Source organism: Mytilus californianus, unplaced genomic scaffold (genome assembly GCF_021869535.1).
Source record: "Mytilus californianus isolate M0D057914Y unplaced genomic scaffold, xbMytCali1.0.p SCAF_6, whole genome shotgun sequence".
Classification (NCBI taxonomy): Eukaryota; Metazoa; Mollusca; class Bivalvia; order Mytilida; family Mytilidae; genus Mytilus; species Mytilus californianus.
The window spans coordinates 63,300,674-63,321,619 of record NW_026262712.1 but is presented as its reverse complement, the minus strand read 5'-3'; the positions used below and the strand labels follow the sequence as shown (position 1 = coordinate 63,321,619).

General features: G+C 30.7%; 2 protein-coding genes across 53 annotated transcripts in view; one reads left to right on the top strand and one right to left on the bottom strand.

Moving 5' to 3' along the window:
* LOC127704734 (U1 small nuclear ribonucleoprotein A-like) overlaps positions 1 to 20,946 on the bottom strand; it is a 1,100,970-nt gene that overhangs the window by 234,018 nt on the left and 846,006 nt on the right. The gene's annotated exons all lie outside the window — the stretch shown is intronic.
* The window catches only part of LOC127704711 (zinc finger and BTB domain-containing protein 17-like), a 172,083-nt gene that overhangs the window by 13,772 nt on the left and 137,365 nt on the right, over positions 1 to 20,946 (top strand). For 39 of the 50 annotated variants that reach the window (XM_052208905.1, XM_052208851.1, XM_052208854.1 and 36 more), the window contains exon 4: positions 149 to 450. In XM_052208905.1, coding sequence (XP_052064865.1) covers positions 149 to 450 — 302 coding nt within the window. The other 11 variants (XM_052208853.1, XM_052208891.1, XM_052208881.1 and 8 more) reach the window with 11 other exon arrangements.

Genomic DNA, 20,946 nt, shown 5'->3' with positions numbered 1-20,946 from the left:
CCTTCAAACAGTTTTAAATGTATTACAAAATATAAAAGAAAAACTGAAGAAAAGAAATTTGCAAGTATTAAAATGGAAACTGTTAAAACATTGTCTTATGAATTTGAAAGTCCAAGCCTTTTGTAATGTGTGCTCATATCTTTTTCAGCTCAAGGCCACCAGAAGGTCATGATCCAGGTCCAGAAGGAAATGATGATACTCCGGACTTGGCAATAGTGAAAATAGAAAAAGTGGGCGAGGATGAAACAGGTGGACTTTTGTTACAAGTAGATAGTGGGCAAGGTGATGCCGCTCACCGGCATGGACAATTAAGTATGGAGGAGGAACAGGAGTATGATGAAAGTGACCTAACAGGCGATTGGTCACAGGAAGATATATCAAACGAAGGCAGCTTTCAATCATCGCATATGGACGATCCAACAGGAGCTATGTACATGGGGCCAACATCAGGTAGGTTTCTTCTCTATTTCCTTATCATTTATTAGTTGCAGTTAAAATACTCAGTTATCACAGTTCAACATAGCAACCTTGATAAGAAGTGGCTAGAAAAAAAGTAATTAAAAAGATTGGTGTCATCAAGATACTCTTGATTTGAATCTCCTTTAGTAGAATGATGCAGGTCCACTAAGTTTTACTGTAAAATATTGACAGGTTTCAAATTATATTTAAATAAAAGGATTCAATCTGAAAATCTTTTGCTTTGAGGTGGGAATCTGAATACAGAGCAAATAATCAAGGTTGATATGAAGAAGTACAAGCTCATCATTGTCATTATTTGCTATTTTTTTGTGTTTTTGCAAGCCAAATTTGAGATAAAATTAGGATACATTTTGTATGTACAGTAAAATTAGTCTGCTTTAGAGTTGGCATTGATTATTGGAAATAATTGTCTACATCTATTTAAAGAAATATTTAAAAGGTTTATGGAAAAATTAAAAGCTTAAAAATTTGGTAAATGATATTAAAGTGACACGAGTAAGCCATTAAGCATTAATTTAAAAAAATCGTGAAAGATTTTATTTGTTCATGAAATAAATATAAGTTTAGAAATTTCAGAAGAATTTTATTGATTTGGCTTGTAAAATCATATTGGAAATGTAAATTGTAGCTATACAGAAAAGGTAGGTGGCCTTGGCCCTGTTGTACTTTTTGACATCAATGATAAATATGGGAGGAAAATGTCCTCTAAGAATTGGTCTTAATATAGACTACTTTGTGCTGCTTTAGATATGAAAGAATTTTTAATTAATTGAAATTAGATAAGCTGTTAAACTTTGTAAGTTATTGTTAAAAAGATGATATCAAATTTCAACAGGAATGACAAAAAATATTTATTATTCAGAAATTGATAATGTTGATGTCAGAAATACACATTTAGTCATTATTACAATATGAATTGCAGGAAAGATAAAATTTGGTTGCTAAATTTTGGTACAACTTAGTAATATGAGACTTTGACAGAAATGTATTCAAACCATGGAAGTAACAGTCATTTAAAATAAGGTTCTCAATTGGAGGTTTTGTAGAAGACGATCAATTTTTTCTTATAAGAAAAACTTGAAATTTTTCGTGATACATTTCACTAAAATACTTTACACCTTTCATCAGGAATTTGTAGGCAGCATATCAGCAGTCGTCATTTGGTTTTTAGAACTCTTAAGTACCAAATTTATCTTTCCTGGTATCTTTGACAATATGCCAATATAACTATGATTCCAGTTGCCAATTTAGTTACATAATTATGTCGGTATGATTCCAGTTACCAAAAAAGTATTGAATCTCAATTTTGTGTGTGGTCTTCAAAATTTTTCTCTTTGTTTTTCCACCAAATTCAGAAAATTGATCAAATGTAAGAAAAATGTAGGTTTGAAATTTAAGGCTCAAGACAACTAGGGATATACCTTATAAGGACTGGCAACTGGAAACATGAACACATGTATATATATTTTCATAATTTTAGGCTTTTAATTTTCATGTAAATCTAATGTCAGTGTCATTTCAGCTACTTGTCAATATATTTGCATGGTCTTGTGGATAAATGAAATTTTCTATATAGAAAGAATTAATCAACGTGGATTTTTGGCCAGCTTTGTATTACAATACAATAACAACCATGCAGACATTTTGACAAGTAGTTATTACAGTTGGTCTTTGAACAATCATCTGCATAGTAACATGAGTAACAAAGAACAGTTATTAATGAATTAGATAGAATACCATTAAACCTGACTTGAGTACAGAAGATAGGTGATCGAGGGCATAATTAAATATGGACAAGACCTTCAAATGGGCCCATGATAGATCATACCATTTACTAACCTGACTTGAGTACACAAGATACAGGGTCTAGGGCATTATTAAATGTAGACAAGACCTTTAAATGGGTTCTTAATACCATTGACTAACCTGACTTGAGTACACCAGATAGAGGATCTAGGGCATAAAAATTAGATGTGTAAAGAGTAACTTGAGTTCATGAGACAAAAATATGAGACAAAAAAGATGAGACAAAAAGACAGACAAAATGAGTGAATTAGATCAGGTGCAACAAAGGAGCACCAAGGAACATCTACAGGTTTGATTAGGTTGTAAATGACACTGACAAAATTATTTCTTTAATAATGTAATGTTACTTGATTCAGAATCTGACTCCTTGTGTTGATGAAGTAATGCTACTTATTTTAATTTAAAAAAAAGGAAGAAAAGAGGAAAGAAATTGACAAAGATTATGAGATGCATAAAATATTTAGGTATAAAAATTAATGTGAATTGTATTCAGGCTACACAGGAGTATAGATTGACAAGTAGCCTGGTTAAATAGCTGAATAAATGTTTCATTACTTGAGATCTGGAGATTTGGTTATAGAATTTGCATTTTTAATGTACCAAAATTGGTTCCTTTTGTCTAAAACAAATTATCAAAATTATGTTGGTACATGTACCTATATAAATGATTCAGATCAGATAATTGACTAAAACAACAGGTACACATATGTACCTAAAATTTAGTGAAATGATCCAAAGATATCCATCAGTCATAAAGCACATGATGTGATGAAACATTTACAGTTATATTGAAATTGGCAAACATGCAGTTACTTTTGAAATTCAAACCTTTCAAAGAAACATTGTCTTTAATAGAACTTAAGGGAAAAAAATAACTTTGATTATGTAACTTTTTGCTGGGAACCTTTCTAGTTAAAAAGCAACTGCATGGACTGTTTTACAGCTACAATATGATATGAAATTTACATACATGTATTGGGAAACCAACTTTATTTAGAGATTCATTTTAAATATCTATATCTGGGTGTTGAAGTTTTGAGAATAAAAAAATGTCTAGTTGATCCTTTGTGTCAGTATCTGGTACATGTATGTATTATTTCTGATTTTCTTTAAATTGTCAAAAGAATTCGTAAATAGCAGGTCAAGAATATGTGTTCAACATCTTCATTTCACTGTCAAATTTATGAATAGATATTTGATGTGATTTTATTAATCACATTTCAATTTAAGAAAAAAAATTATTATGAACATTTTAATGAATATTTGAAACACAAATTCTATACTAGTTATAATGCCCATCCCAAATTTCCCCCAAGAAGACAGAAGAACAGCAAAGGATCAAGATAACAGATAAAGAACTTTTTCATTATAAATTCCAAGAACTGATATGGGTTAAAAAAGTTTAAAACTGATTTTTTTATATTTTGTAGTATTTCAAGCACAACTTGTAATTGTTGACCAATTTTGTTAATCAAAAAGTAAACTTTGGTAAAATTGAATGTAAAACAATTATAGTTCATTAGTAATTTGGTATTTATAACTTAAAAGATTTTTCTTTCTTAGTAATTTGACTTCTAAATTTAGTCTGCTTCATTCTGATAACAAAATGATACATGATGTTCTCTTAACATCTTTCCATTGACAAATACCCCAAGTTTTCTTTATATTCATTGTTCAATGTAATAAAAAATGAATGCAAGTTAAAAGCATTTAAAGTATAATGAAATAGTTCTACAGGTTTGTATTTTTGTTTTATTTGCATCAACCATTTATACATTGAGCTTGTAAATGTGATAACTGGGTATTTTGATCAGTTCATTTCAACAAGATGTTTCCATTCTTCAAATCTTAAATGAAAATCGCAAGATGCTAAGAATCTTTTTTCTGTGACTGAAAAGTCATTGGACTTTGATTTGAGGCCAGGAAAATCATCAGAAAATTTCCTGGCTCTTACAAATCCAAAATTTAAAATTTGTGATCCTTTACAACCAGAGATATTCATTTAAATTTGTGTATATGGTAAATCTATCTTGATTGAAATGAACAATAATGCTTTAACAACTGGTGAAGAAAATTTCATATTTATGGTCCTAAAAGATTGGTGTCTGTCATTGCAATGTTCGTTAGCCATCACACTAGCTCTCTTTGCTGTTGCTTCATGATACATCGAAAAACATATTCAGAAACAAATATCCAAATGTCCATAGCTGATGACCTTTTTATAGGTTCTATGCAGTCACAGGATATGTTCAAGATATTTTTGAACAAACGCAATGAGCCATACACTTTAAAATACATGTATTGAAGCAAACATATTGCAATTTCTAGTTAGGCTTGACAGCTTGGGCTTGCTTTCATGAAAGAAGGAAGGATAATAGGACAGTAAATAGAAATTTACAAAAACAAGACACACATATGAAAAATTGCAGCATTTTAGAATCAATGGATCTTTATTTCAAAAGTATATATAGTGATCGATATGGTACAAACTTTTCAAATCACAGAGCTAAAGATTGAGTGGACAGACTGCTTTTGTTAACACACTAGTAGGCCCTACCCACTTTCCTGCATTCTATAACCAGACACCTTGCCAAGTGCAATTGACAGATCCCAATTCAATAAGAAATTCATGAAACCAAGCTTTATTCAAGTAGTTGACGAAATCATTTTGGTAGTAGTGTGGTCCTGCGGATACTGGTGTTGGTGTCTTGTTTGTGAATTTACTAAACATTTGTTACATATTATTATGTTAGGTGTAAACGTTCATGAGACAGATGTTATAATGGACCGGGTAAGCAAGGAGCAAGTGAGACTAAGAAAACAAAAAAATGCATTCCGTTTCAAACTGCAAGAAGACATGAATAGTATGTTTCTCAATTTCGCCTTTCTTGGAAATAGATTACAATGTGAAATGCTGCCAATGATCTTTGAAAAAGATGTCACCAAAGATTTTTTCATGTCTTCTTTCTTTACCTAAAAATACAGTACATGAAAAGTTTTCTGAGTTTCTTTGTAAAACAATATTTTTTAAGAATTGAATTATTGAATTTGCTAAATTGTGAGAAAAAAGTGCATATTCACTATGCTTTCTATTTGACTAATGTTCATTTGCTACTGGGAAACAAATTAAGGTGTTTTGACAAGTTGACAAAAGTTAAGTTATTTGGCCGGAGTTGTGGAAGTGTATTACAAAATCTCAGAAAACTTTACATGCACACCAGCAACCTGAAAAAAAAATCAAAACATACCAGTAAAACAATTGTTACAGTGAACTCAGGTGCTAGAGCAAGACAAGTCAGACAAGACTATCAAAACAAAGTAGAAAATAAAGTACTCCACATTTACAATCAAAATATATGTACATAAAATTATGCAGTTAGTTACTCGATAGTATAAAATTTAATTAATGGGTAAATTTTAAGGTGGCTGTGATATGATAAGTTTAAAATAATATAGATTTATTATTATGTATGAAATATTTGTTTCACCAACACCAGTAGCCCTGAGAGTATATATGTTACGTAAAAATATGAACAGTTCTTCACCATGTTGTTGTCATATGATTAATATATAAAAGGGAGATAATTTAAGAGATAATAGAGACACATGAATTGGTATGAGCAGCAAATGAAAATAGAATAAAGCATCCTGCTAGATATCAAAATGTTAATGTTAAAAGGCATAGGAAACGAATAAGCTGTGTGAGCGATATTTATATTGAATATGTGCCTATAGCTTTGCTTGTAAAAATTGAAAATTCTTAAGTTTGAAAATTTATTGAAGAGAAAAGGGGGGTGGATTGACATTGAAACCAAACATAACACTTTGAAAACTGAAGATATAAAACTGACTGGAGTTGTCAATGAGACGAATTCCTGAAGAGGAAGGTGATGATGAAAGACAATAGTTTATTTAATATGTATTTTTTTTTTTCAATTTTATATCATTCATTTAGAAAATATATGTATTGTGCAATTAAGGTTATTCTATATTAATAAATAATGTATATGGCTAAATTGTTTAGGATTTATTTGTATTTAAGTGCAGGCATATAATTTTCCATTTGGTTCAGGGGTTATTTTCTTTCGAAACAGCATTTATTGTTAAATATCTGAAATGAAAACAAAATGTACATTTTCACAAGATTGATTGTTCAGTGTCCAGTAACAAATATATATCTTTTATTATTTAGATTATTAATCATTTGGTATAGATATTAAGAAGATAATGCTCTTTGAAAGGGAAATAACTCTTGACCTGGATTTATTCCTTGGAATTATTCATCCATTCATCCATTTATGTTTACACTCTTGAGAAAAAGTTCTGTGTAATATTTTCTCAAGAGTCCATTTCATGAGAAAAGACTTATATATCCCAAGAATGAAATGCCCTTCCTCATAATTAAAGAAGTACAAGTTTCAAGCCTGTATTTTAAATTTTTCAATTTACAGAGTGATTTGCTAGTTCTTTGATAGGTGATTGCTCAACACCAAAGTTTAATAAAACAGCTATATTTAGGATTTACTTTACTCAACCATTCCCTATATTAAAATTAAAAAGATCAATTGCTAGGTATATGAATAAATATACGAAGACGTGGACAGTGCTTTGTTAGAAAATCAATACAAGTTTAAAGCGGATGTTTTGATAAAAAGAGAAGAAAAGAGCTAGAGAATACAGGAGAGCTGACGTTGGTGGTTGAAGAAACCGAAGACACTGGTTAAATATTATGAAGGATAATAGTCGCATTGAGACGAGAACGAATATTTGGACCATTCAAGGTCTTTTCATAGTTAAAACTGGTAATGGTAATTGGTATCGTTTTCTGACACATTTGAATGAGCTCAGAGCTTGGAAATTCAATTGCCCGTGTCTCAAGTTAACTTGCTAGTTTGAATGATAGTAGATTGGGGATTTATAATAATTTATTTGAAATTTGCAGTGAAGATAATAGCTCAGATTTATGAGTGAAAAAAAAAAATGGAAGTTGAAAAAAAAGTTATGGAGTTGCTGGTGTACTGCATCATTGGTATTAAAAATCTGGTCTATGGTTGGACCATGACGTGGTCATTATAAAAATTTGGTAAGGACATTGGAATCATTTCTTATGTTTCTTGAAAAGTTCTGCTCCTATAAGCGGATGTTTTGAATTAAACAGAAGAAACTTGAAGAGTGATGTGCCTATTCAATTGGTACCAGCAATGATCGATCATTGGGCCGTAAAGTGGTTTTTGTAAGTCAAATGTATAACCGTGTAATTGGTAATGGTAACAGTATCAACAGTTTCTGAAACTCCTATATTTAATAAGTCAAAATGCAATCAATTAGGTTTGAAGATGTTTATTAATTTAACTTAAAAAGATACTATAGGATAATTCACAAACAAGTTTTAAAAATTCTGGTGTCTTTTTCACCAGATGCATGTAAGCTTTAAAATAAATAACTTGGAAGTACAACGTAGAAAATTGAAGTAGCGGGTGCTGAGTTAAAAAAAAATTTACGATAATAATTAAACATAAGTTATACTGGAATATTCATGACTTGCCAGTATTTCTTCTCTGAAGAATTTTTTGAGAAATTAATCATAGAGCAGCATTGAAATAGCAAATTTGATGGTTGATAATTGGTCATCATGAATTAGATTGAAATAGATGATTTGTTCAAACTCAAGATAACCAAGAAAAAATGTATGGGTTAAAATACTCTTAATTGTTGTTGCAATTGGTAGATGAACTACAAGTTTTAATGTTGACTTAACATATATATTTGGAGATGTTTTGACAAGAGACAAAAAAAAAACCCATGTAGCTTTTGATCAAAGTTTAAGTATGAAAATGTGACATACTTTTATGCACATTGGTAATTTAACCATGCAGTTGTTCTTACCAAAGATGAAATTATTATCCTCAAAGTGATAGAGAAAGTAGATACTGCAGTTAGTTGAACTTTATTAAATTCCTTTGAAATAAGCTTACACCTATATTTTTTATGAGAAACCTATATTTTTGATGATAAAAATACTCATTTGCAGATGTTAATTGTACATTTTTGTTGTAAAATGCTGTATTGATTAGAACTGTAAACCATTATTTGGCCATGATGTAGTGATTTTCAAATGGTTAATTTCTGTTGGGATTTTAATATTTTTGAGACGCATACTGAATATGTGAAGTAATTCAGTGATGAAATACAAATTACTTGTTAATCAGTCTTACTGAAATCTACTTGATAGATCATCAAATTGTCAAATGAATGCTTTTCAATCATGCTTTTTCTCAATCATTTCGTATATCATAGTGTTTTTCATATTACCTAATTGTAAGATCCGATTGACTTCTGGTCAACCAGCTTAACTCGTTCATGAAAACCAACTAGATATTAATAAACAGTATTTGTGATATTCAATTTTCATGGTTTTTGTAGGTTTACTTGAAAATGTACCATTTTCCCCAGCATCAAGAATTTCCATGATAAAACAAACATTTTAAGCTATCCAAGATTAATTTTATTCATGTGCATGATAAAGTATGAATTAAGGTTAATTCTTCAGACATCATGATGAACTTATGGTTGTGAAGGTAAATTGGAGTGAGGATATTATTTTGAGAGTCTTAATTTATTCTTTTGTATTCAAGTTCAAGGTTAATGTTAGAGTGGAGTCAGTGTTTGAAGGCATTGTCATTCTATTCTTGGTACTAATTGTTTTGCAATATTTCGACTATAAGATTTGTTTTACAATTGAAAACTTGGAACTATAGAAATTGTTAACAATATCTATGAATTGATAGATTTGTGGATAAGATATAGTTAGAAGTGTGTTTAAAAGGGGATGGGTGATTGAATTCTTTGTAATCTTGCTATACTTACCGGTATTTGAATTATTATTAAAGGAAAAAGGGAAAAAAAAAAACCTTGAAGCATGAAAATGGCTGTGCCTTTTGTTAACTAAGTAATACTATTTTGCAACATCTATGTTTCAGATGTAAAATCAAGAATAGGTAAAAGAAAAGGAGGTTATGATCAGACCACCCTAATGGCAGCAGTTCAGGTTGTATTGGATAAAAAAATGAGTTCATATAAAGCATCAGACTTGTTTGGAATACCAAGGAGTACGATCTATGATCGGGTTGTCAGAAGTAGAATTTCTTTGAGTCAAAATCAGTCTGACAGTAATTGGACGAAACCTATTGACAGAGATAGTTTGTGAGGCAGAAATAAGTTTTTTTTTGAGAATTTTCAGTTTTGCAAGTTTGTGATTGTAAAAAATGACTTGAGAATGCATAGTTATACTATGCAACCAATCGGTGATCAGTTGTCTCAGCTAATGAATGACTTGAGGATGCATACTTGTTCAATGCAACCATCCAGTGATCAGTTGAAAAGGCTTCGTGAAGTAAATACTGACTTCTTTTGGACAAAACACTACATATGAGAAGTGTCTGTTAGAGTAATATCAGATTGCTATGGTTGAATCTTGATTAGACAGAATTTACATTTATAGACAACTTTATATGTGGTGTAGATTAAATCCTTGAAAGAATTTTGTTTTAATTTTGTTGAAGTTGAATGTTGTACAATGTATTTGAAATGTAAACAGCTTTGAAAATTAGTTTGCTAGTTCTTATTTATTTATTTTTTGAAAAAGGGTACATATTTTCCTTAATCCTTAAAAATATTATCTTTATATGTTTGATGTTGTGTGCCTCAGATGGTTACATTGTATTAAAATTGGTTAATATAAGCTGTTGTATTGTTCTATACAAAAATTGCCTGAAATTATTAGAAAAATTGACAAGTGAAAGTTTGAAAAAGCAATGCCATGAATTGTTAAAAAAGTACAAATGCTTCTGGGATAGATCTTTTATTGAAAAATACATAATAAAAATAAGAAAGTGAGGTATGAACTAGGGTCACATTGCATAGATTTTTCGGTATATGCTGAGACAACAGTGTTTTGGTCAACAGACTACCTGTTACAATGTCCTTTTGTTACTGGTCTGGAACATATAGTTTTGACATTTTAAGAAAGACCATTAGAGGCTTGAAGTGAAAGTAAAATAGTTCAATTTCAAGGACTTGCGTGATATAATATTGACAAATTTTTCAATTGACAATGAGTGGGAAAGAGTTCTAAGCAGTATAATATTAATATACAGACATAAATAAATGGATAGAGATTATTACAGATGGACTGTCTTCAGACAACTCCATAATGAAAACTGGGGACAATAAGAATAATTAAAAAAAAATTGAAAACATATTCTGTTTTCAGTTGACATGATGATGGTGCACTGTATTTGTAGAAGCTGGTAATATGATTTCTTGAGTTGAAAACTACTATGTGAATTGATGTTATAATCTGAAGAAACTGAATCAAATAGCAAAAACTTTGATAGAATTTGAATGTTGTATTATTTTTGTGTGGTTTGAAAAAGAAAATGGATGAGATATGTTTGGAAAATAAGAAGATTTCTCTCATGCACAGTACAAATTTTGTATGCCATTTTCGGTGGCTCTTCAAAATTTTGTGTGATCTGTTTTTGGTCTTTTGTCAGGTCTTTCAAATCTGCATTAGGTGGATCCCATTGTATTGTTGCTTTTTTACTTGATTTAAGAGACATTTTATCAGAATGCACTGTTCAGTGAATTTATTGATAAATGCAGGTTGAAACAAAGTAGAAAGACATGATCAAATTTGCAGAAGAATTCAAGTAAACTAATCTATAGTAAAAACTTGTTGACAAGATATTCTTGAAGAACAAGGCTTAAACAGAAAAAACTATTTATGTGACTTTGAATAGTTAAGTTTTGGTAAAAGCTGTTTCATTCCAGTATGATCAGCATATAAAGTATTTTAGAACATTTGTTAACCAAGCTATACATGTCTTTCAGAATTCACCAATGCTGAATTTACACCTCCAGAATTTATTCCAAGAAGAAGATCATATGATCTCAACAGCTTATTGATGGCCGTTCAAGCTGTCAAATCCAAGACTATGAGCCGCTCTCGTGCATGTGAATATTACGGTGTTCCCCGTACAACAGTTTATGATTGGATTGCAAGAGAAAAGCGGGAAGCACAAGCCAAATTAAATAAACATATTCATGAAATTGTCATTAATGATCCCATGTTTACAAGACCAATGGCTCCACCTAAGGAATATGATCCATCTTCGAGAACTGAATCCGACTTAAGAGAGGATCAAAATTACAGTGAATCTATGTTTATAAGACCTGCCCCTCGATCAGTCGAGTTTGATAAGACTCTTAGAATTGAATCTAATTTGAAAGAAAATGATGAATTTATGAAAACATCAAATGAAGTTGAACAGAATGACAAAAATTGACTATGGTGCTTCTAGCTTTAAATAATGTCAAACCTGTGTTAGAACTTGATATGATTTTACATATTGTATAATTTAAAAAAATTTAATTGATTTGGGAGAGTAATCTGTTATTGTGCATGCAAAATATAAATGTTGTATTATTTGTAAACATTCCATGCTTGTGTTCACTGATGCCTTTTAATTTAAGACGTCTGATCATTCAATTAGAAAATTTGAAATATTAAAGTGAGAAATTCCATTAGCTTGTTATAGACCAAAGAAGAGTATTGTTTTTTTTTTGGGAAGGGAAAGGGGCTGGGGTAGTTACAAGGCAGATATAAGAAGTCTTCATAGTTATTTATTACCCATTTAATTACTAGAGTTAATAATGCTTGTATACCTATTTATTTTTAAACATTTGCCTTTCTTAAAAAATTATGAGAGCCCTAGGCCTGTTGATCTCTTAATGTAACTGATATAAATAATTGTGTAGTTATTTTATATGCTAATTGTAAGTGATTTTTAATGTTCTTGGCTGTTTATTAATTATATATGGTTAAATGTGTTAATAAAATATTTCTGTTTTTCATTTAGTTTAGTTATTGGGTGTTTGTTGAGAATCAGACAGTTATTGAAATACTGATCATTGTGGATTATGTTTCTGTTGTATGATTTAGGATTAGTGCTAAAAGTGCTGGCAAGGTTGTGGGTTCTGTAGAGGCCTATTTAGATTATATTGGAGAAATGTTGGTAGTTGTGTCTTCTTGGTTGATTTGATACATTTAACAAGGTTGTTAAACATTGAACTTGATGTATTGTTTGGAAATGTTGAAATATGGATCAGAGACAGAAAAACAATTGCAAAATATATGAAGTTACAATTAACTGAAGAAAAAATAATATGGATTTCTTGAAATAATGGAACCCTAATTGAAATTTGCATGATATGTTGTGTTCATATGTATTGTATGTCTTTCAGAAATATTCATGGGCAGTTACACGGATTTGAAAAAAAGGAGAAGAAAACAGCAAAAGGCCTACAATCCAAATAACTTGCTTTTAGCCGTTCAGGCTGTTCAGGACGGCAGCATGAATGCTTACCAAGCTGCACAGATTTATGGAGTCCCTCGTCGTACAATCAGTTACCGTGTACAGAAAGCAAGAGAAAGATTTTTAATGTCTTTAAATATAACACAAAATAACATTGAAAGAGGATTGTACAAATCTGTTCCTCCTAAACCAGCAGAAAATGAACAAGAATATGTAATTATAAACGATCTTGAAAATTCACCAGAAGACACAGAGAATGCAAAGGAACCTGAAAATATTTAATTTTACTGCTGCTCATGAATTTCTCTTTTAAAGGAAAAAGACATACAAAACATGCATTGAATTTAACCTTTTTTTTAACTGTAAATACTTGTATAGGAATTGAAAATATATGCAAATTTTAAATATCTCATTTTCCCATTTGTTGCCTGTGATTCGTGTATATTTATATGTGTGATAATACAGGAAAAAAACTTTTAATGGTTGTGATGGAATGATTCTTCTAAATGAAATAATAATGTTATTTATAGTTAAATATTTGATTTTAAGAAATTTATAATAAGTATTTATCTAGTTTTTCCTCACAAATTTGTAATTTAAATCAATATATTTACAAATGTTTTATTATAGATTGATCTTGAAATGATTTCTTTGAAAACATTTTTATTATAAACAAATTTTTGTATTTTAGAATTCATTGACTGAATTTTTATGAATGACTGATCTGTTTTATACTGACAAATTAAGCATTAAAATCTTTTTAAGCACAATATTTAGTTTGTAATTACAAGATTACCATGGCTGAAAGATGATATAAACAACATTCCAACTGTTCAAATTGCTTCTTCCCTAGAAGAGATGATAACTGTAAAAAGATCATATTGAATAACGATGTCGGTTGCCAATCAGTGAAGTGCTTCTTGTCTGTATCTTGGAAATGATCGTAGTTCACAGAGGGATTTTCAAAAAGATGAGCAATTTTTAATCACCTGCTTGAAGGGCAGATGTTCATTTTGGCCAATGTGTTTTGTTGAATTGCTATCTCATTGACAATTAATTACACACGCCCCTTCCACCTGTAAAAGTAAAATTAAAAATCTCTAATGTGTTTGAGGAACCTTTCAGTTTCTGTGCTTTTTATTCAGAAAAGAACCCCCCCCCCCCTCCCCCCACCACCAAAAAAAAATTGGGGTCATGTTTATTATAGTAGTAAAGCATTGTGAAGTTCTGTTGGAGTTGTTGTATCTGGTGCTGTGAGTACTAATTGGGCATTAGACTCTTGATATTCTGTTTCATACAATAACAAAATCAAGCATTGGCTGATTAAAACATTGCTCAAGGTTGTGGGGAAATAATGTTTTCATTCAGCATTGACATAGATTTCATGAATCCATTGACTTTGAACGAAATACTATATGGAGGGAATGGAAAATTCTACAAGATAATGCTTTTTATTTTTTGTTTCTTCTTAAATTTATTTTTAAGAATACAATTGAAAGTAAAAAAAAAAAAAAATTGGAGAAATGTTATAATTCTGCTTTGTGGTTTTATGGGTGATCTTATACTTTCTATTGTAAATAGGGCAAATAAATCTGAATAGTTTGTCCTTAAATTGGTTTTTGGAAGAATTGTGTGCAGATCTTCAAATAACAATATTTTTTGGAAATGTTGAGGATTTAACAAGGTTCCAACAAAGAGTACAAGAAAGAACGGGCTGTTAATCATAGTATCTATAGGTTGTGTGATAATACAATTGTAATCAGAGATTAACATTGAATTAACAAGTTATCCTTCACAATAATAAGGTAGATAAGATATTTCTCCTGAAGTTGATTCAAGTGAAAACAGAAATGACTTTTATTTACCTATTTTCAGGAACACTTGGAATACAATATGGAAATAATGTTTCTACACCCAGGAGAAAATATAAGGTCTATGATAAAACTAGAATGAATAAGGCATTTGAAGCTGTCATGTGTGGTAAAATGAATGCCAAGGAGGCTGCAATAACTTTTGGTGTACCTAGGACTACATTATATGATAAAGTTTTTAGAGAAAGAACAAAACAGTCAAACCACTAGTATTTTTTATGCTGTTCAATCATGTAATTTTTGTCCGTATTGTAGAAAATAAATGATTGTTCTTTTTTAAAGATTGTCATTGGTATTTAAATGTGTAAATTTTGTAAAAAGGAGGCTCGTTATTTCTTAAACTAATCCTAATTAGCTCAAGAAATCCTAGCCTAACAAAGTATTTATAAATATATTTTGTTCATTGACACTGTCGTTACCTTTTTCACAAATTGTTTTCATGATTGAATAGGTTTTTGGGGTATTCTGAACTAGATTTGGAATTTTGGGAGCCTCATCACTCGTTTTCAGTTGTTTTTAATGTTTTTGATCATTTGTTCAATTCTTTCCTTACTGTTCTGGACTTGGTGATTTAGAGTTTTATATATTGTATTGACACAATTTTGTTGTTGAAGCTGCTTATTAACTTCTATATGTGTTTTGTTTTTGTGTTGTTCGGTTGCTATCTCACTGATATATACCTCTCATCTCCTTATATTGATATACATCAAATTGTGCAATTGAATGCACCCACTAATGGACCATTTTATGAAGTTAGATATGTTGAACTATCTTGTAGATACAACTGAAATTAAAAACATGATACTGGCCTTATATATCTGTGGAGAGACTGGAATATGAATAAATTTATGTAGTTCAGAAGTTAGATCTTAACATGTTTTCTAGACCAACTTGAAAATCATATAAAAGATTACTTGTTTGGCTACTTTCAGATTCATATAGAAACAGACAGGGGAGTTATATTCCTAAATCCAGGAAGAGGTATAGGGATTATGACAAAACCAAAATGACTTTGGCATTTGATGCTGTAGTATCTGGAAAAATGAATGCAAGAAAGGCTGCAATAGAATTTGGTGTGCCTCCGACCACATTATACGACAAAATTTATAGAGAACAAAAAAGACTAATGACAAAATGTGTAAACAAAATAGAACAATGTCAGTAAATTGCTGTTTTTCTCAGTGTTTTTTACTGTGTTGATTGGAGATAGTCATTCTGGAAGTTAAATTGAAAAGGTGTTGAAGGACTTGTACCAGAAAAATTTCAATGACCTTATAAGGATTACATGTGGTATTTCGTATACTGATTCGGTAAGAACCGTAGAAGACAAGCTTAGGCAAAGCTATTGCGTATACTTGAAGAAATTTTCTTAGAACTATATCAAGAATACATTGTAAAAACAGCATAACTATTTCATAATGAAAACTGTCGAGAGGGATAATTATGAAATATTTTCTGTTCTTTCAGGGAATAGGGGAAAGATGTTTAGAACCAGGCAGTCTAAAAATGCTGGTAGAAAAGGGAAAGACTACAAGTGGTATACTCCTTCTGATCTTGAAAAGGCAGTGGAGGCTTTTCGTAGTGGGAAAATGAATGGCAGACAAGCTGCCGAATATTACGGTGTTCCTGTTGGCACAGTTTATGATCGTGTTGCAAAAACAAAACCACCTTCTGTTCATGTTCAGCATGAATTGTTGTAAATGGGCAGCACATATTATAAGTGGGAGTTATCTTGTAATAGAAAATTGTGTTGATTTGATTTGTTCTGAATAGTTTCCGAAGGAACTAGGCAGATCTTTCTTGGAAAAACATTATTTTTTTAAGAAAGAATTTGCATTTTTGAAATAGGACTTATTTTTGACTGGTTGGTGAAAAAAATATGTTGTATACCATCAATAATATTCTGATTTCATTATGATAGTTAGGAATTAATGCACATATCAGTATAATTAACATTTTTTCAGTTGAAAACAATAGCAGTCAAATATTTTCAAGTGCATTTTGTAACATTCCAGATTCAGGCAGAACCCCAGAGGCTGCTAGAATGTACAAACAGTATGATGAAATGTCCCTGCTGCAAGCTGTAGAAGCTGTTGTCACGGGACGTATGACTCAAACAAATGCTTCCAAGTTCTTTGGTGTACCGAGGAAAACTATTCATTATAGGCTACAAAAAATGAGAGAAAGAAGCGGTTCTAAAATGGAAAATGACTGAATATATGGGATGACTTTGAGAGGATAGAATTTTAAAGGAATAGCAACAGTGTAAAAGCTTGTACAGTGAAATTTGATTTGATTTCTTGCCATTGTGTTGAACACATCAGTGTTCTTTTATTGCTTTACCAATAAACTAAATAAATAGTCTTAGTCTTTGTCATCAAAAAAGTGTTTTTGTCATTTCAACATGAAATGTTTGTTAAAGAATTAGCAGGAAAGAGGGGGAAATAAGTTGATAAATACATTGTTGAGTACTCTTGGAAAGATAATTCGATATGATTAAACTTTGTGGATTATCAGTTTTATTTTTGTGATTTGGAATGGTTTATGTTGAGGTTTTATATTTTCACAAATATGTGTCAGGTAATTGTGAATGTCGCACTACATTCTTATGCCACTTTTGTTGTTATGTTGTTGGGTTGCTCTTCATTGACATATACCCCATATCTGTTTTTTACAATTTAATGGCTTCTGATAACTGAGATTAGAGGGACTTAAAAAGGCTGCATGGTTGTTTCCTTTACATGTGTTTTGTTGCTTGCTGGTAAATATAGTTGAGTGGATTATCCAATATTGCATTCTGTTTTTTCAGATTTTCTACAAAAAAGTAGAGACAACAAAAACAAATTGCAATACAGGAAGAAATACAGTGAGGAGACATTACTGAGGGCTCTTGATTCTGTTATCACTGGTGAAATGTCTCAGACTGGGGCCGCTAAATACTATGGAGTTCCACAACAGACAATATTCAGTCGTCTTAAAAAGATGAGGTCATATACTGGTGCTCAGTATTGAAAATAAAAAAAAAGATTGACTAAAATATGGACCGTCCAAAATACAAATTTGATATTGTGTATTCTGAAATTTCTGAGCTACATTTATTTTGTGGATATACTCAATTCAAATACTATATGTGGTCAGCTACGTTAGAACCAACAATTACAGCTATAATTGAACTGAGTAAATGTAAATAAAGTGTATGATAAACAAATGTGTACTCTGTTATGGTTCTTGGTTGCTTGAAGGTTGTTTTTTAGTTTTTGATATCCATTTTAAATTACCTTCAAATTTCACATACAAAAAAAATAAAAACCTAAAAGAGCAGTGGTCAGTGGAGTTTTCTTTGTGAAATGCATCAGGAAAAAAAAATCTGAATATCAAATTGATGGTCAAGTCAATCTTTTGTAGTAAAGAAAATTTGTTATGAGAGCTGTTCGGGTACATTTTGGGCAATGTTGCACCTTTGTCCCTAATAAGATAATAGTTGGCTTGCAATATTAGATATTTAAGCTATCAAAAATCATCATTGAATTCAAGCTAGCATTAAGACTCAATGAATATAAGATAAAAAAAACGTGGTCAATGTAAATGTTGAAAACTATATTTTCAGAGTATGATTACCTGTTGAAACGAACTAAGGGAACACGTAGGAAGTACAGAAAGTATAGGCATGAAGACCTTGAGAATGCAGTTACTGCTGTAGTATCGGGAACAATGTCTCAAACAATGGCTGCAAGAATGTACAGAGTTCCTAGGCAAACTATTTGGCATCGATTAGAAAAAGTGGGAGATGTTTTTGTCAGAAAAAAGTAGTTCTATACATATTCATTGCCTGAATTATCATTAACTATCCGTTAGTGAAAGCAGGATGAATTAATACCCTGAAAAAAATTAACAAAGTACTATATGGATACTGAAAAATAAAAATTTGTTTAATAGATAATTATAAATCTGTTTCTGCAAGTTCAAGATTAAAAATTTTTTCATCACAAACTGTATCTTTCAGAACCACTGTTGTTCAAGCGAAGCAAACGGAAAGTTCCACCAAGGTACCGAGAATATGATGAGGAAAGTTTAAGACAGGCCATTCAAGCTGTTTATTGTGGGAAAATGACTCAAACCCAAGCATCAAAGGCATTTGGGGTTCCTCGTCAAACTATTGGCAGTAGAATTGATAAACTGAATAAATCTACATTGTAGGCACTGGAACTGATTTAAAAAAAAAATCTCACTCTTGTGTGTTGAATCAGGCCCTATGTTGCAAACTAGCTGATTTCAAATTCTGTTTAATGAATGAGTAAATGACGTCTTTCAATAATCGTTATTAACAATCGCCTCTTACTGTGACATAATAATATAAGCATTGGACAGCAGAAATGTATGGAAAAATTCACAAATATTAGTGTTCTATAGAAAATTATTATAGGTTGTAAGATATATCAAACATTCCATTGTCAATTGATAAATGTAGTTTGATTTGTGAATCAAATGTGTATTCAGCTTTCTGCTTTCCTGCAGCTTTCATACTTTCTGAATAAATATATAGTCTGATCTGGTTTATTTATTGAAAGAAATTATGCATGAAAATGGTGGCGTCTGTTTTAATGATATATCTAGCTTCAGAGGAATGGTAATTGGTATCTGATGGGTTCTAAGCTTGTAGTTTTGAAATTAGAGAACATGTCATGATGTGTATGTTGATTTTCTAGATATTAAGAAAGTTTGATGTATTGAAAAATACTAGTTGCAATCACGAAGTATGAAGTTCTTATGAGTTTTAATACATTTACATGTTGACATTGGATGTATGATTTGAAGTGAGTTTTAATACATTTACATGTTGACATTGGATGTATGATTTGAAGTGAGTTTTAATACATTTACATGTTGACATTGGATGTATGATTTGAAGTGGAGTTTTTCTTTTCTGGAATAAATGAATTAACATAGAGAATCAAGCTTTATCAAATGTAGTAAAAGCAGATATATTATGAAAATTAGCAAATAAAGCTAGGAAGATTTAAATCGTTTTCTTGAACAATCTGCTGTTTGTTTCAGACGATAAGACTGAATTGGAGGTGGCAGCAGTCCTTAAAAAAATCCAAGCACAACCCCATAGTTGTGGTGGTTTGAGAGGATCAAGAAGACGCAAGGACTATAAAGACTACCACCAAGCTAATTTAGAAATGGCTGTGACGGCAGTCATGAGTGGAGAAATGAATGCCATACAAGCTTCTCATTGTTATGGGGTCCCTAGTAGAACAATATATGACAGGGTTGCCAAAGCTAGAAATAGTGGAAAGAAAAAGCAAAATGAGAATAAAACCTGTATCGAAATAATAAAACCAGAGGATTTTAAAACTGACACAGACTGCACTATAATATCCGACAATAAAGAGCAACATGATTACATTGTTCCCGAAAAAGTAAAACCAGAGGAATATAAAACTGATACAAACTGTACAATTATATCTGATTATAAAGAACAATATGATTACATTGTTGTTAGTAGACTTGAAGATGATGACCAAGAATTGAAATTCTGTGACAAATGAATAACAGTTTTTATAATGAAATATTTAATTTTCAATTTAAAAGCAAGACCTTTTCAAACGTCAATATCATATTGCTTACTCTCTTATACTTGACAATTTTAATCAGCACTACTTTGACTACAATAGAAATGATGGAGACATTGTTTCAAGATTTTAGAATAGATTCATGAATGCATTGCAATCAGTGACTGTCACTGACATACTTGGGAATTAATTACGCTCTCATATTGACTGACTTTTTATATTAAATGTTGTCCTTGTATTTGTATACATGTATTTAGTCTACATTAAAGATAAGCTCATCTTTTTCTTTCCTTGAATTGAAACTGAAAAGAAATGTCTGTCTTTTGGAAATTTAGTATTTGAAGAGTTAAAATTTCGCTCTGAAGCAAGTTGATTTGGTATGAGCTTCTTCTGTTGGGTATGATACTTATGTTTAATAAAGGCATTGATGTTAGGCAACAAGGAATTCCTGAATGATGTTGAATTATTGAATTGATTCCTTCAGCATTAGCTGTTGATTGACTTGACATTTTTTTCCCAGATTGATTTTATGGTAATTACTTTCTATGACTTGACATTCTTTTTCATGATTGATTTTATGGTAATTACTTTCTATGACTTGATGTTCTTTTTCCTAATTGATTTTTTGTGGTAATAATTTTCCGTGACTTGACATTCTTTTTCTGGATAGATTTTCTGGTAATTATATGCTATGAAGAAATAGAGTGAAAACAATGTTTTACATGTCAGACAGTTGTAGATGATACATGTTTATTGATTAGCTCATTAGTTGAGTTGTTACTTTAGAGTTAAATTATTAACACAGTAATTATATTTTTACTATTGGACGCAAACTTT